General features: G+C 37.7%; 2 protein-coding genes across 5 annotated transcripts in view; one reads left to right on the top strand and one right to left on the bottom strand.

Annotated features, from left to right (window-relative positions):
- The window catches only part of LOC120726645 (class I histocompatibility antigen, F10 alpha chain-like), a 162,419-nt gene that overhangs the window by 2,218 nt on the left and 143,080 nt on the right, over positions 1-17,121 (bottom strand). For 2 of the 4 annotated variants that reach the window (XM_040020383.1, XM_040020384.1), the window contains exons 1-6: positions 3,557-3,699; positions 2,525-2,785; positions 1,549-1,827; positions 850-1,152; positions 316-411; positions 17-34 (exon numbers count right to left, since the gene is read on the bottom strand). In XM_040020383.1, the coding sequence (XP_039876317.1) occupies positions 17-34; positions 316-411; positions 850-1,152; positions 1,549-1,827; positions 2,525-2,785; positions 3,557-3,662 (1,063 nt within the window). In that variant the 5' untranslated portion in view covers positions 3,663-3,699. Of the gene's footprint in view, positions 1-16; positions 35-315; positions 412-849; positions 1,153-1,548; positions 1,828-2,524; positions 2,786-3,556; positions 3,700-17,121 lie in introns of those variants that run through there. The other 2 variants (XM_040020385.1, XM_040020386.1) reach the window with 2 other exon arrangements.
- Positions 14,234-17,018, top strand: LOC120726648 (major histocompatibility complex class I-related gene protein-like). Its single transcript, XM_040020393.1, has 4 exons — positions 14,234-14,337; positions 15,202-15,480; positions 15,794-16,096; positions 16,822-17,018. The coding sequence occupies exons 2-4, from the start codon at positions 15,222-15,224 to the stop codon at positions 17,001-17,003; spliced, it is 744 nt and encodes a 247-aa protein (XP_039876327.1). The 5' UTR covers positions 14,234-14,337; positions 15,202-15,221; the 3' UTR covers positions 17,004-17,018.

The following is a 17,121-nucleotide window of genomic DNA, read 5'->3' as shown; positions in this document are numbered from 1 at the left end:
TGGAAAATTTACTTACAAGGTTTAGAAGCTTTAGCTGTAAAAAAGGAATAAAATGTCAGTCATCATAGCTGTAAAATCAAGAACACTGATCCCTACACCGCTAACTCAAACTGGTTTACAATGCTCTCTATGTTACTCTACCTTTTACTTTATTTACTATCGGTTCCTGTTATCACTATTATAACACTGTTATATTATCATCACTCTGGGGCTTACACATCGTTGTTGTACTAGGACCTGAAGCTTGTTTTGATTTGCAACCAGGAAAAACACTAAAAATACTAAAATCATATTTGGACACTTTGATTCACTCACCAGTTTTCTTTTTGTAAATAATGACTCCGATTATTGCAATAACAGCAAGAACAAGAGCAGCAGTGACAATGGGGATGATCATGATGTTAGGCTCTGCTGCCAAGGTTAAAGACAAACAAACAAATGAAAAACTAACAATTTGTTTAGAAGCATGATTATTTTTTTAAAATGACAGATATTATGACATCATCATGTTCCCTATCAGTATCAGTGTAAATATTATAAAAGACCTTAAAACACTGAAAATGTCAGTACTACAAACGCAAACTATTATGAGGTGGTTAAATAAAAATAAATACCATTAGTGTTTTATATGTCTTAGACTTGTTCTTATTCTTTGATTCTTCATCATATACATATATTATTTATGTGGGGGCCCTTACACAGGTTCATCATGTGGCATAAGATGAGAGAAAAATATTGTACATTATTGTAATAAAGAATACCAAAAATTTGTATTCAGTAACAGATATTAAACACATTGCCACTGGCAGCTGGGTTTGCCATCTTCATCCCTTCTGATTAGATTCCTACCTTTATTTGTCTTGATAGCTGTTTTGTCCAGTGTGGTAATGATGTCTTTGTTCACACCAGAGAGCTGAAACACACAATCGTACTTCTTCCAGTCTTCAGCTGGAACAGACCTAAGATCCAGGTGAACACTTAATTGGAAGGTCCCATCATTGTTGGTGAGGATCTCTCCTATCTCCACACCCTCATGAGTCTCCTCTCCATCTTTCCTCCACATCATCTCGGCTCTGTTAGGATAGAAACCTGTAGCGTGGCAGCTGATGGCAGAGGAGGAAGACTTCTGGAGGAGAGACACTGAAGGAAGAACTGGAGAGTAAAGAGAAACACAGTTCAGTGTTTCTGTATTAACAGCATGCTAACTTATAATTTCTGTTTGATGTAGTCTGAATGCCTTAGACATGCATATTGATGTACATACCATGTGTGCTTACTATTATACATAAAAAAGGGAGGATAGTACAGAGTCAAATAAAGAAATAAGAAGAAATGTGTGAAGTGAAGGGGAAACACATAAAGGGATTGGTGGTGGTTTTGAAATTTAAAATAAATTTTGAATATTGTTGAAAAACACATGAGAGCAGCAGACAGAGAGAGGAAGAGAGAAAATACACTGAATGTATACACACTGTGTTGGTCATAAACAAACTGTATTACATAATAAAAATGAGGTAAGTTATCACACTTAGTCTGGTCATGTGATACCTGTTCTCATTAAAGAGCTCCTCCCATAGTTCAGATACTTCTTCAGCCACTCAGGACAAATCTGAGTGTAATATTTCTTCACACTGGTTAAAAAAGCTTTGTTACTGTTCCACTTGTGTATGGTCACAACACCCTGTTGTTTTGGAGCGACCCACGTCTCTGTCTGCAGGTCAAATATTATGAAGTCTTCTCCATCATAACCAAACTGCTCATATCCGTCCACCTCATTCGTCACATCGTCCCATTCGCAGCCATACATCCGCTGGACAATGTGAACACCTGAAAGAAGAACAGAGACGAAGACGACAGTGAACCAGAGTGAGATCCAGCATCGTCTCACACATAGACTGTTTTTTTTTCTTCACTTCAATATCAGGCTTATCGCACAAACACGCTGTGGTCATATGAAGTTAATCTAGTCTATTCTGTCATTCTTCTTATTTAAGGCTGCAGCTAATGATTCATGTCTATTGATTATGCTGAGAGCTTGGACCTGCTACATGCTGCTATCAGGGAGCTGCTAATGGAAGATTACACATTTATGCTATTAGGATAGCGCCCCTGTGTGTCTGTCCATGTAAATACATGTTAAAATTGGTGAATGAGGGTGATTGTAAAGAGACTACATGAAACAGACAATTTTATAAGACTGTTTAAAAAAATTTTAGGGTTATTTTTAACCCTACCAGTTTTTAAAAATATCACCTGGTGAAATTACTACCTTCTGCAAATTTATGCTAAATTTAAGACATTTTAAGACCTTAATTTATTTGATTATAATTCTAGGCTTTTAAGAATTTTAATTTGTCTGTTAATATGAAATATGGGACCAAAAAAAATTCAACATAAACTGAAACTGAGATTTACTGTCATTTAAAAATAAGATTTAAAAAAGTCATGTGACAAAAACGTGAGAAATGTGTGTGCAATGATGTCCTGGGTCTCAAATGTTTCTGAATAGTTGCTCATTACTCACCTCCAGTCTGGTTGAAGCGCTTCTTCATAATGTCAATGCTGACTTTTAAGACCTGCTCAGCATTAATGGAGGCTTGAGTTTGTATCGCCCAGTACTCAGGTGCTTCAGCTTTTGCCATCCAGTCCTGCTTGGGAATCTCTTTTCCTATTTTACTGTCATAGTATGAGAATGGCTGCCCATCCACCATGCCCACAGTTAGAAGTTCTGGAAAACTTGAAATTCCTGATGATGCCGTGTAGAAGTATTGCAGTGAATGTGTAACTGCAGGACAAGAATGCACTTCATCACTTTTTTGAATAAAATATGACAGGGACTCAACCAACTGCAAACAACTGGAGAAAACATTAACTGTAATTTGGTTGCTTTTAATCAACTTTAAAGTTTGTAGTCACTTACACATTAAACACTATATTTAATTAGATTCAAACAAACAATTGCATTTGAAAACCTTTTATAAGAGTTTGTGCAAGTATGCCTAATAGCACTTGAAGCACTTGTAGGCTGCTCGTTTTAAACCTTAATTTCAATACTGTGATCCAGAGCTATAGGAAAATTGGAAGACTATGTAAATTAAATACATATATACATCAGGAAAAAAATGGAAGGAAATGGTAAATCATTATAACCATGACTATTTCAGTAAAGTAGTAGCGACTGAATGCAAAACCGAAGAGAAACTATTTAAAAAAAAAATCAAATTAACAAACAGCTTCTAATGTAAGCTTGTAAGGACATCAGATAAAGGGACCCCCCTCCCCCCCATGTCAAATTAAGCAGTTAAGCTCCTGCTGTAGTACATTTATTGTATCCGTGTAAAAAACTATGTAGACCTACTTACAAACATCAACAATATATTTGTCCACTTAAAATATTTTACAATCCTCAAATTCCCGAAATTTTACAGTATATATGAAACTTTTGACGAGAGCAGACTGCACATACTCTGGGTAAAGACGGGACTGTTTTTCTTTTATCACAGCCTTACCTAAAACAAAAACAAAACAAAAAAACAAATCAAATAGCTTAACGTACCTGCTGCTGCGCTGGATAATCCAAGGAATATCACACTCAGAGCCAGAAATGTCTTCATTTTCTTCTGTTGCTCGAAAACCCTCTGCAAATTGCTAATGGCAAACATAAACGCTGAGAAGTGAAAGAAGACACTTCCAACAGCACAATCGCCAACCAACTGAAAGAAGCGGCTCAAAGGCTTCGAACGTCAACTAATAAGAGCCAATAAGAATTTACGCAGCGCACTGCGTCATTAAAATCCAGGTGGAATATACCAACAAAGGTTATGAACGAAAGCGAAAGTAGATTTCGCTGGTGCTTGCTGGTGCTGGAGTATTAAATGCATGAACTAGTTTTTCAGCGTCGCTCTGAGACAGGATATTTCTAATTTTAGAGATGCTGCGCAAATGGAAGAAAGCAGTCTTACATATTTGTTTAATATGTGCGTTGAAGGACATGTCTTGGTCAAAAATGACTCCAAGGTTCCCCACAGTGTTACTGGAGGCCAAGGTAATGCCATCCAGAGTAAGAATCTGGTTAGATACCATATTTCTAAGATTTTCAGGGCCGAGTACAATAACCTCAGTTTTATCTGAATTAAGAAGCAGAAAGTTAGCGGCCATCCAGGTCTTTATGTCTTTAAGACATTCCTGCAGTTTAACTAATTGGTGTGTGTTACGCTTTGGCATGAGAGCGTGTTGGCATAGCAGTGAAAATGTATGCTATATCTTCTAATGATGCTGCCTAAGGGGAGCATGTATAATGTAAACAGAATTGGTCCTAGCACTGAACCCTGTGGAACTCCATAATTAACTTCAGTGTGTGAAGAGGACTCTCCATTTACATGTACAAATTGGAATCTATTAGATAGATATGATACAAACCACTGCAGTGCAGTACCTGTAATACCTACAGCATGTTCTAATCGCTCTAATAGGATATAATGGTCGACAGTATCGAACGCAGCACTGAGGTCCAGCAGGACAAGCACAGAGATGAGTCCACTGTCAGAGGCCATAAGAAGATCATTTGTAACCTTCACTAAAGCTGTTTCTGTGCTGTGATGAGCTCTGAAACCTGACTGAAACTCTTCAAATAAACCATTCCTCTGCAGATGATCTGTTAGCTGTTTGACAACTACTCTTTCAAGGATGTTTGATATGAAAGGAAGGTTGGAGATTGGCCTATAATTAGCTAAGACTGCTGGGTCTAGAGATACTTTTTGAGTAAAGGTTTAACTACAGCCAGCTTGAAGGCCTGTGGTACATAGCCGATTATTAGAGATAGGTTGATCATATTTAAGATTGAAGCATTAATTAATGGCAGGACTTCTCTGAGCAGTGAACATGACAATTAGTTCACTGTACTCAAATGGCCTCCACAGTCACCAGATCTTTTTCGATCCAATAGAACAGGGATGCCAAAGTCATTTTATATCACTGACCAAACATACAGTCCATGTTAAGTTTATGTAGGCCAGACCAGTGAAATGACCCTTTCTGCCAATCTACAGAAACTTAATTAAACCCCCGGAGAGCAGCCATTTGGCTTTTCTACCTTTAATTACATGTTTAATCTCTGAGATATCTTCTATAAAAATGAAGTGCTGTTTCAGCAGAAACATTATCATCATCATCATCATCATGTCAGCATGACTCTTTAGGCTTAAATGTAGTAATGCAATGCCACTCCTAAACATACACAGTCACAATGGAACAATGGAAGATCTGTGCTGAGAGTCAAGGAACTTCATTGCTGAATGCAGGGATGATGTATATTGTGAATGCGTGAATGTGTGTCTTTCACATTTGCAGGTCAGTCAATGTGTGGGATATTTTGTATAGATACGGCAGGCATTTCTGAAGGTTGTAACACAGAGCTCAGATCCAAGGCATTGGCCTGCCTTGGATCTGCGCTACTCTGAGTAAACAAATGCAAATGTACCAGGCCTCAACGATAATGGGTGGTTTGCACAACAAAAGCAGGAGGAGAAACGAGCTGACGACCTGTGAAAATCTCACCTGGGGTGAATAACATCTCGGGACTTGCACCAGAAAATAAAAAAGTCAGTAATTCTAGTAGGTGTTGGGTTCAGGGAAGTTACGCAAATTTGCGCAGGTTTAGTAAATCTAGTGTTAACACTAGATTTACTAAAGACATAAATTAGTGAAATTACACATTTTTCAGTAGAAGAAGCCTAAAACATATAAAATACAACTTAAAAATACAAAATTTCTGTTCTCCTTCACATACTTCAAAGCCATTGAATGGGCCGGACTGGAGTCTTTGTCAGGCCAACTTTACCCCCTGGGCCTTATGTTAGACACCACTACAGATGAGCATCTTTGGGATGCTGACAAACAGAAGAATCACATGATAGATGAGCAGTCGATAAATTTGCAGCAAGTGTGTTGATGCTAAAATCTCTAAGGAATGCTCCCAGCACCTTGTTGAATCTATGCCATTTAAGCAAAAAGGGATCAAACCTGAGACAAGCAAGGTGTACCTAATGAAGTGTCCAGTGAGTGTACTGTAGTATTAGTAGTTGGTGTAGTAGTAGTAGTAAGTGTCATAGGCTGAATATTGTTCATTAGTTGAATTTTTTTTTAGTTGGTAGTGCTATTTTTTTTTAAAGCCGAAAACATTGTATTAAAAAATATATATCTTTTTTTTTCAGTGACTCACTTCCTACAGTATTTCTACACTGAATCTTCTGGGGTGCCAAACTTCCCAGAGTTTGTGGTTGTTGGGATGGTCGATGAAGTTGAGATAATTCACTATGACAGTAACACCAGGAAAGCTGTGCCCAAACAGGACTGGATGAAGAAAGTCACAGAAAATAACACACAGTACTGGAACACAGAGACTAAAGCACTGAATAACACCCTGCAGGTGTTCAGAAACAACATTGAAACTGCAAAGCAACGCTTCAACCAAACTCAAGGTTTTATTTCATGTATAATCTCAATTCATTTTCTTTGTTGTACAGTACACCACTCATTTGTATCCATTAACATGGTTTTATTTAGTTACCTCTTACTGTAAAAGTATTTTCTTCACTCACACCCCTGAAAGAAACACAGATGGTTTTAACACACACATTAAAGGTGTGAGATCAGATGCTGTTTCTGGCACAACTTTTGAGCCTCTGGAAATGAGGGACTATGTAGTAAAATAGCTGTAATTCTTAAATAGTTGATGCCGAATTTTGATAAAACTACTGAAAAAAAATTGAAAGTCTGCACATCAATCACAGTTTGATTGTCTGAATTAAAATCCAGTGGTGGTGTATAAGGTCAACACTACAAGAAATCTTTGTCTTTGTGTAAAAAAATATGCCCCCATGTATATGTGTTATTACCTCATGATTGCTACAGGATGTCACTGATTTTATTTGTTCTCTCTTTTTCATGTATCCAGGTTCTTAATGTGGTTGAAGAGGGGACATGCTAATGCTAAAATATAATATTTATAAGCAATTAATAAAGAAACATGTATATATGTGGGAATATAGTTAGTAAGCAAGTAAGTAAAATTTATTTATATAGCAATTTTTAAGACAAGAAGCTATTAAAAAGTACTTTATATGAGAATGTACAAGCATATCAAACAAACAATATAACAATATCAAGGAAGTATAAAAGCATATCAAATAAAACAACATATTACACACGAACAGGGGAGGTAAATTGTTCCGCAGTATTGGAGCCAGGGTTTGAAAAGCGCGATCCCGCTTCGTTTTCAAACGGGTCCGTGGAATAGACAGAAGACCACTATCAGTGGCTCTAAGAATCCACTTTGGAGAGTAGGGTTGGAGAAGCTCAGTGATATAGTTGGGGGCCTCACCTTGTAAAGACATAAATGTAAAAGTGAGGATTTTAAACTTATATCTGTACCCAACCGGGAGCCAGTGCAAGGATTTTAACATGGGAGTGATATGGGAGAATTCATTACTCTGGGTCAAAAGCCTTGCTGCAGCATTTTGGACCGCTTGGAGGCAATTTAAGGAATCCTTAGACAGACAGGAAAAGAGTGTGCAATAGTCTAACCGGGATGAGATGAAGGCGTGGACAAGCATCTCAGTTCAGCTTTGGAGACAATAGTCCTAAGTTTAGCAATATTTCTTAGATGAAAAAAGCAGGAGCGGGTCACAGATTTAATATCAGCGTCAAAAGACAGAGACTGATCAAAGATCATCCCAAGATTCTGAGCAGTGGCTTTTATCGAGGATGAAAAAGGACCCAGATGTTGAGTAATTTGGGGCCTGATTTTCTCTGGAGCAAGAATTAAACACTCAGTCTTGTCTGCGTTCAGCTGCAGAAATTGTTTGTCATCCAAACATTAATTTCCACAAGACAGTCTATTAGAGTGGATAATTTGTAGGTGTGTAGGACAGAATCCATCATATTAGGCTTGTGAACTAGTTTGTGAAGTTCGACTGGTGCTTTAGATATACATTTACAAGTCTTGTATTGCTTCTTTAATTTTCCCTGTATGCATACAGAGGACTAGAAATTAACATGTTTTACAAAAATTTTTAAAAAATTCTTTATTGTCTAAGTTGTTTGTAAAAGCTTTCTCCATAGAAGGCTGCAATAGAGTGAAGATTCAAATTTGGGCTGCACAAAGTATAATGTAAACATGATACAAATTCCAACATCACTCAAGTTTCTGCAAGCCTAGAAGTGATGATGAAGATTCCTTCATTACCTCTACTCTGAAATGTTAGTTCTGAAGCAGGAGACTTTATATGGGTGGTGTTCAGTTTTATTTACTTTTATGCTATGGATGTTGTTGTAGATTTTCTACAATTCTCCCTTGTCACCTGCCACTCTACAGGTTTCTATCCTAACAGAGCTGAGATGATCTGGGGGAAAGACGGAGAGGAGCTTCATGAAGGTGTGATTAAAGGAGAAATCCTCCCCAACAATGATGGCACCTTCCAGATGAGTGTTGACCTGGATCTTTCATCAACAAAACCTGAAGCCTGGAGGAGGTTCGACTGTGTGTTTCAGATCTCTGGTGTGAGCAAGGACTTCACCATCAAACTGGACAAAGCAGTGATCAAAACCAATCAAGATGGTAAGATGGGAATTAGAGGAACTAAAGAAAAAAAACCCATGTTTAATATACAGTGCTTTGGTTCATGTATATGTGTTATATATGTTGTTCCTTAATGTGCTATTTTGTTCATTTAAGGCTTACATTAGTCAAGATGTGTCTGATCATGCGTTTATTATGTGATCCTCCAATTTTCAAAAATAAATGTTACAGTCCTCGATTTAAAGTCAAAAGGGGCTTTGAGCTGTGTACTAAACTTTGAAGAATACAGAACAACATCAGCACTTTGTTTGTCAAATCATATACAGTGCCACAAAAGTATTTGCTTCTTTTTAATTTTTTTTTATTAAATTTTAATTTAATTGATTTTAATTTATTTCACACCTTTTTGTATAGTTCTGTGATTTTATTACTTTTCAAAAACAACATTGAATCATACTTGTTATTAACCTCTGTCTCTCTTCCACAGCATGTCTTTATCCTGTCTTCCTTCTCTCACCCCAACTGGTCGCAGAAGATGGCCCCGCCCCTCCCTGAGCCTGGTTCTGCCAAACGTTTCTTCCTGTTCTTCCTGTTTTTCCTTCCCACTGTTGCCAAACTGCTTGCTCATAGGGGGTCATATGATTGTTGGGTGTTTCTCTGTATGTATTATTGTAAAGTCTACCTTACAATATAAAGCTCCTTGAGCCGACTGTTGTTGTGATTTGTATAAAAAAACTGAATTGAATTGAAAGTGAGTTTGTTGTAGTAGTATTTTAGTTAAGTTCTGCTATTTTGTTACTTTAAAAAAACTAAATTGAGTTTTCTTTGATCATTTATGCAATCTGTAGATTAAAGAAAATTAATGATGTGTAATGGTTGTAGATTAAAAATGTATTTTTGAACTTTTCCAGCTGTTCAGAACCCTGAGGTCCAGCAGAAAATGATTCCAATGTTTTAAATCACAATTCTGTACATAGTGAGTTAGTTGTAGTAGTAGTCACAGAGGAGCAACAGAGCACGATAGAAGTGGCACAAACATAAAGACAGCAGAGCTTCAGGAGAGCAACAGGATGGATAGGCCAGAGGATGCCATGGAGAGTGGCCCTGGAATTGTTGAACTGTTGCTAAGACCCATTGCTAAGATGTCAGAATAAGTCAAGGAGGGTTGCCTGTGCTATGAACAGTGTTGGTCAAGTTACTTGAAAAAAGTAATCAGTAACTAATTACTGATTACTTGCCCAAAAAGTAATCCCGTTACTTTACTGATTACTTATTTTCAAAAGTAATAAATTACTTAGTTACATAGTTACTTTTTAAAAACACGATTTACAACCTGAATAGGTGATAAAGCGATAGATCTTTCAGCCCAATTCTACTTTTTCTGCATAATCCATCATACAAAATGGAATCAAATGGAAAAGTCTCTTTTTAAAACTTGTTTTATTAGTTTTAATCTTTAAATTTATGCATCAAGCAAAAATTTAATTATATGCAACATTCTCTGACTTGAAGAAATTTGTTTAACATTTAAACCTTTTTGTGTTTACACTCACTCTTTCAAATAGATAAAAGTAAAACACAGCAGAAAATAAATAACATCAAAGCGGTCCTGTTGCTCTATTTTCACCTGTATAGCAGGAGTGGCGTAGGCGGAGGTTTGCCCTGGTGCAGGTGTGCTGCAGCGGTCAGTGGACGAATCTGCGAGTTTGTCTGTGAATTTCCCATTCCCTGGTAGTGCACTCGGTGCTTGCTCAGAAGTTAAGGGGTTTTTTCGCTGTAAAAAGACGTTTTCTTCCCACGCAGTGAACAGCAGACGCTAATGTTTTTGTCACTTTTTACGGAATCAAACTCAAAGTAAGGTCAGTACTTCCACGCTTTAAACGCTGCATGCTCATACTCTCTCCCACAATCGATATATGATCCATTGTTGATCTGCACACAGCTGCTGTCACAAACGTCGCACTCGCTTACGTCACTGTCATGAGACACTTTCGCAAAAAAATCACGGTTTTAGTAAAGCAGTAACGCAGTGTGCTTACGGGAAAGTAACAGTAATCTAATTACCTGTTTTGCAATAGTAATCCCTGACTTTACTCGTTACTTGAAAAAAGTAATCGGATTACAGTAATGCGTTACTTGTAACGCATTCCTGGCCATGAAACACCGCCACTGGACTACTGAAGACTGGAAGAAAGTGTTATGGACTGATAAATCAAAATTTGAAATCTTCAGTTCATCACAGAGGATCTTTGCACGCCTTCAAGTAAGCAAAAGGATGGTTCCACAGTGTGTGGCATCAACTGTCAAACAGGCAGGAGGAAGTTAAAACATGGAGTGGCCAGTCTTAAACCCCATTGAGCTGGTTTGGGATGAACTGGACAGAAGAGTGAAAGCAAAGCATCCCACAAGTGTCACACATGTACTGGAACTTCTGAAACAGATATAGGAAGAGCTTTCTGAAGAATATTTGATTTCTATTGTAGAAAGACAAGTGTGTTCAGCTCTTATATCTGCCAAAGGTGGCTACTTTGATGAGGTTAGAATATAATTTTGGTCTATAAATTGTTTCCATGATTTCTTTTTATTTATTTATTTATTTATTTATTTAACTCCAATAGCTTATTTGTGCTATGCTTTCATTTCACAGTGCAATGAGACATTAAACTGCATAATTTTCAATAAAAAAAAAAAAAACTGGACAAATTGCAGTGTTCTAAAACTTGGACCGGTAGTATATATGAACACATTCCTAAAACAGTAAACAGTGGTGGGATTCTATATTTTACTTATTATTTTATCTATCTGGTAACCGATGACATATTTAACCTGCATCCTACTGACTGGGATTTGTGTAGACCCCAGTGGTATAGTTTTTTTTGGTTTTTTTGCCATGTCTTGCATTTGTTACTTTTTTATCATTCAATTTTTCAATCAATTTATTTCTGAATATGACATATCATTGTTTGCTTTGGTTAGTTCTTTTTCAAAATCTAAATATTTTTAGACATGTTAAAGAAGAAACACTCAGATGCTATCCTTCATACTAGCAGTCTCCGTCCAATGACGATGGAGACGTCACTGGGTCTACTTAAGACAGCCGCTCTGTGTGCTGGTCATATCTCACATGAAGAGCAGATGCTGCAACAATGCAGGTTCTAATCCAAGCAGCAATAATCCTCCAGGTGAGAGAAACTCCACCTGCTGATATGACTGTCCAATGTTGGGTTAAAAATCTTCTCAAAAGTAGTGTTACCTTTACGTGACCATGCCCTGAGGAAAGCACAAGTGTGTGTTTAGCTGAAGCTGTCAGATTTGTTCCTGGTGGGTGCTGGTCTGCAGAGGTGGAACGTGAGAGTTGGAACATCCAGCAGAGAGGGCATGTTCAGTCCATTGGTAGTCCAGAGATGGCCCATTTGCAGAGAGCTCTGCTGCCAGATGGAAGCAGTTTAATGTCTTTGATTTCTTGGCTGACAAAAACTTGTTTGTACTGTAGCAGCCACCGTAGCTAACATTATGCACTTGAGTTGGGAGGGGTTAGAAAACAGACCTCAGTTGGCCACAATCTGCAATCTACTGACACACTTAAAGACAAAGCTTATGTTGAACAGTACTACAATCCCATTACTAGATGGGGCCCTGTGACAAACAATAACCCAGCAGCACATTCTGGAGAAACCTACTCTAAAAACCCCCACAAAGCAAAACAAAAAAAGTCCTGCTGTGGAACTTTATGTGCGGCACAAGTTCTTAATCATGAAAAGTGAGATTATAACTTTAAGTAAGTTTATATGAGAGGCAGCAAGTCATGAGAGAGAGAGAGTCTGTGGTCAGACGAGGACAAGAGAAACAGAAACATTAAAAAGTCATAAAATTTGAACACATATAGCTTTGTTTTAATATTATAAATGCATAATATTAAGTCTGTAACCCTTGGATTTAGACAATAATACTGAAATATTGTGGTTTTATTTGTTTTTATACATACAAAATTCTAGATTACTAAAGTCTTTCTGATGTTATTGAGTTCTTAACTTCTTTATCATTACAGCAATGTTGCAGAACCAGGAAGACAAAAAGCCTTGACGTCCTGGCTACACAAGCTGATGCTTCAGAAGTGTGTTGTTTTTTTATAACACGAAATGCATCAAATGCCAAACTCCAGTCCTTGAGAGCTACTGTCCTGCACCTTTTAGATGCAGCCTTGTTCTGACACACCTGAATCAAATGAATGGCTTGTAATCAGGCCTTTGACAAACTTTATGGCACACTTGACTACAGGACTTTTACCTATAAAAGCATAAAAGTGTCTTGTTTTAATACTACCTTTTAGGATGCATCTTATCTATGCCAGCTTGTACACGTACACAAGACACCAGAGTTCTTCTTTACTGATGTTTACTGTGCTCCTCTTAATGTACACAGGTATACCGTAGAACTGGTGAACACAAATGTACAATAAAATTATATTTCAACATTAAACATATTACAATATAAAATTCACAAAATATAAACAAACATATCACTTTGGCCTGTAAGTGGACAAACCGGTGTATTTGGAAACTTAGCACCTCTTATTTCTTCCTTAGCTTGATATTCACAGGGCTAGACTGTCCCCATGAGCAGCTTCTCTGACCTATTTTCTAAACAGGAAGTGACCTCTGCCCTTAAACTTACTAAATTAATCGACTATTTTCAAGTTCAAGTTCACAGTATATTAATCATGTTTGATTAGTATAGGAAAATGTTAAATTGACAACCCGAAATAGGTTGAATTTGTGGGTGGATGAATAATTGTATCTGGATTGCTGAGGGAAGTCAAGGTTAATTGCATAGGAGTGTAAACATGAACATAATTTAAAATGCTTTTAAAATCGATTCATTAAGAATATGATTAAGTATAAATAACTCCAGAAAATATGTGATAACAACTGTGACGCATGAATACGTAATTTTGATTAGACAATCTATAGTGGCGTAGTAGTTAAAGACACAGGGCCCACAGACTACACACCACTAGCTCTTTTTTTCTGATGTTCTTCCGCCTGATAAGTATGGAGCCCCGCAGGGGACATGGGAGAAAAAAAAATTAAGACGGACTTTTGCGAGATCTCGCAAAACTATCTCGGGATCTCGCAAAACTTTTGCGAGATCTCGCAAAACAAACTCGGGATCTCGCAAAACTTTTGCGAGATCTCGCAAAAGTTTTAGCCGCATTCTTCCCGTTAGCTCGAAGCTAACGGGAGGTCGAGACCTACTACAGGCGGGAGGAACACCGCTTTCCCGGCACATCGTGCCTCGACCTCCCGGTCGGCTTCGAGCCGGCATCCGAAGAATGCGGCTAAAAGTTTTGTGAGATCTCGCAAAAGTTTTGCGAGATCTCACAAAAGTTTTGCGAGATCCCGAGATAGTTTTGCGAGATCTCGCAAAACTTTTGCGAGATCCCGAGATAGTTTTGCGAGATCTCGCAAAAGTCCGTCTTAATTTTTTTTTCTCCCATGTCCCCTGCGGGGCTCCGTAGATAAGTTTCACTTTCCAAAAATAACCTCGGTTCTCTAATTTTGGCTGGTTACTGGTGAGGCGCTGCCAGCTTTCAATTCCTATTGGTCAGAGAGGAGCTACTGCGCACGCATCGGTTTCGGTTTGTTTCAAAATCAAAACAATAAACAATAAACGGACGTATTCATTTTTTCAACTTATTTCTGTATTGAATTTAAAACGAGGACGTTTATAATGAAAGCAGCGCTTCAACCAGACTGGAGGTTTGTTTGTGTTTGTTTTTTCTGATACTTCCCATTACAGTTGGTCCAGATTACCTGTGGAGGTATGGGGATGTCTAGTCTAGGAGAGGGAACAGTTTACTTTTTAACCAGACCGTTTAACATAATCTTCGAGAGTGACAGGATGCTTGAGAAATAAGAGAAGAAGTGTACGGCCCCCTGAATTGTAGGCACAGCCTTCACTTGACAGGTTCATGGATGTAGAGAAGGAGTACATTTAGAGCGTTGGTGTGACGGATGAGGATGCTAGGGATGGAGTGAGATGAAGGTAGATCTGCTGTGGCAACTGTTAAAGGGAGTAATCGAAAGAGGAAGTAGAAGAAGAAATGAAGAATTGTGAAGTCAAATGATGTTTTTCTCTCTTTTATTTAACATTTTGAAAACAGCATTTGTACTGAGATCACATATTACACAGCTTGTTATTTAGTGAATGTGCAGGTCATATAAAAAAAAAGATAGAAATGATGATGATAATGTTTTCAGTCTTTTAAAAGGAAACCTTTCAAACATGTGCTGGTTCATTTTGAACATTTAATAAAAAACCCACCTCAACAGATTTAATAGAATAGAAGCACTAAATATATGTTTTAGGACTGAGTGTTCATACTGGTCCGGCTGGTATCTGGTTTATTGAGACCAGTTGTAATAACTCCCTGCTGAACAGGACTCTCTCTCTTAAAACCCTCCTTCTGTGGAAGCTGTGGTGAATCCACACTGTGTTGTCCTACATCAGTGGGTTTAGGTCAGGTGTTTCGGTCTCTGTTGACTGGTGTTTCTCTGTGTTTATATGAGACGATGCTGGATCTCACTCTGGTTCTGTCATCTTCGTATCTGCTCTTCTTTCAGGTGTTCACATTGTCCAGTGGATGTACGGCTGTGAATGGGACGATGAGACGAATGAGGTGGACGGATATGAGCAGTTTGGTTATGATGGAGAAGACTTCATAACCTTTGACCTGAAGACAGAGACGTGGGTCGCTCCAAAACAACAGGCTGTGGTGACCAAACACAAGCTGAACAGTAACAAAGCTTTTATAACCAGTGTGAAGAACTATTACACTCAGATTTGTCCTGAGTGGGTGAAGAAGTATCTGAACTATGGGAGGAGCTCTTTAATGAGAACAGGTACAATCACATGACCAGACTTGGAGTGATAATAATGAAAAATAATGATTAAAAAAATGATAATAATCAAAATTTACTGTTAAATTTCAAAATCATCACCACAGCCTTTTTTTAATGTGTTTCCTGCTCACTTCACTCATCTCTTCTTATTTCTTTATTCAACTCTGTAGTATCCTTCACTTTTTAAAATAAACTTTACATGGTACGTACATTAATATACATGTCTAAGGCTTTCAGACTACATCAAACAGAAATGATAAGTTAGCGTGCTGTTATATAGAAACACTGAACTGTGTTTCTCTTTACTCTCCAGTTCTTCCTTCAGTGTCTCTCCTTCAGAAGACTCCCTCCTCTGCCATCAGCTGCCACGCTACAGGTTTCTACCCTAACAGAGTCAAGATGGTCTGGAGGAAAGATGGAGAGGAGACTTATGAGGGTGTGGAGATAGGAGAGATCCTCACCAACAATGATGGGACCTTCCAGATGACTGTTAACCTGGATCTGAGATCTGTTCCAGCTGAAGACTGGAGGAGGTACGACTGTGTGTTTCAGTTCTCTGGTGTGAACAAGGACATCGTCACCAAACTGGACAATACAGCGATCAGGACAAATGATGGTAAGAGTATAATAAGGAATGATGAATATGTGTTTTTTGTGTTGTTTTGTGTTTGAGCTGTTTGGTGTCACCCCACAATGAACCTCTTGTATGAACTCCAAATATGACACAGATCACATATAAATAGTCTAAAACATACAAAAAAAATTAATAAATTAAAGTTATTTTTTAGTTTTATTACTAACCAATCAATCATGGTTTACACTTGTAGCACTGACATTTTTGATGTTTGGGTTTTTTTAAATAATACTTTTCCTTACACTGACAGTTTGTTGATTATTACATGCCCATGCTACAGTATGCTAGGGAAAATGATGACATCATAATATCTACGACCTACGATGGACCTGTGTGCCAAGTTTGGTTGTTTAATTCTTGACTGTTTTGGAGCAGATGGCAGAAACAATAGAACACACAGAGATTTCCTGCAGTATGGGAAGGTAGAAACTACAAACAGAGCAGAACATGATCCCGTTTAGGAAGGTGAATTTGTTTTGAAACACGTGTATAAGTCCAAGAAGTTAGAGAAGTTAAGGAGAACAGGATGGAAATCTCAGTTTTGTCTCTATCTTTATTTTTTTAAACAAATTCACAATTTTTGTCAGTCATTGAACAATTATGATACAATTATTATTATTTTTTTACAAAAAAATAATTGTAAATAAATAAATCAGTCATTTATTCTTCTTTGTTTTTGTTTTTGTTTTGCTTTTCTGTTTTTTTAGCCTCGGCAGAAGGGATCTGCCCCCTCTCCATCCACATGTCCATCCCCATTGCTGTCGTTGCTGCTGCTCTTGTTCTTGCTGCATTAATCAGAGTCATTATTTACAAGAAGAAAACTGGTGAGAAAGTCAAAATGTTCAAACATGGTTTTAGGTTGCAAAGTAAAACAAGCTTCAGGTCCTAGTACACCAATGACGTCTAAAGCCACAGTGTCATGATAATATAACAGTGTTATCATAGTGATAACAGGAACCGAGAGTAAATAAAGTAAAAGATAAAGTAACATAGAGAGCATTGTAAAC

Source organism: Simochromis diagramma, unplaced genomic scaffold (assembly GCF_900408965.1).
Source record: "Simochromis diagramma unplaced genomic scaffold, fSimDia1.1 OVJJ01000753.1, whole genome shotgun sequence".
In the NCBI taxonomy this organism is placed as follows: domain Eukaryota; kingdom Metazoa; phylum Chordata; class Actinopteri; order Cichliformes; family Cichlidae; genus Simochromis; species Simochromis diagramma.
The sequence above is the reverse complement of the archived record's forward strand: the minus strand, read 5'-3'. Positions and strand labels throughout refer to the sequence as shown.

Coding starts and splice junctions, on each gene's coding strand:
- LOC120726648 (XM_040020393.1), top strand. CDS start 15,222: ATGTACGGCTGTGAATGGGACGATGAGACGAATGAGGTGGACGGATAT. Junction 15,481..15,793: donor GAGCTCTTTAATGAGAACAG/GTACAATCACAT, acceptor TTTACTCTCCAG/TTCTTCCTTCAGTGTCTCTC. Junction 16,097..16,821: donor AGCGATCAGGACAAATGATG/GTAAGAGTATAA, acceptor CTGTTTTTTTAG/CCTCGGCAGAAGGGATCTGC.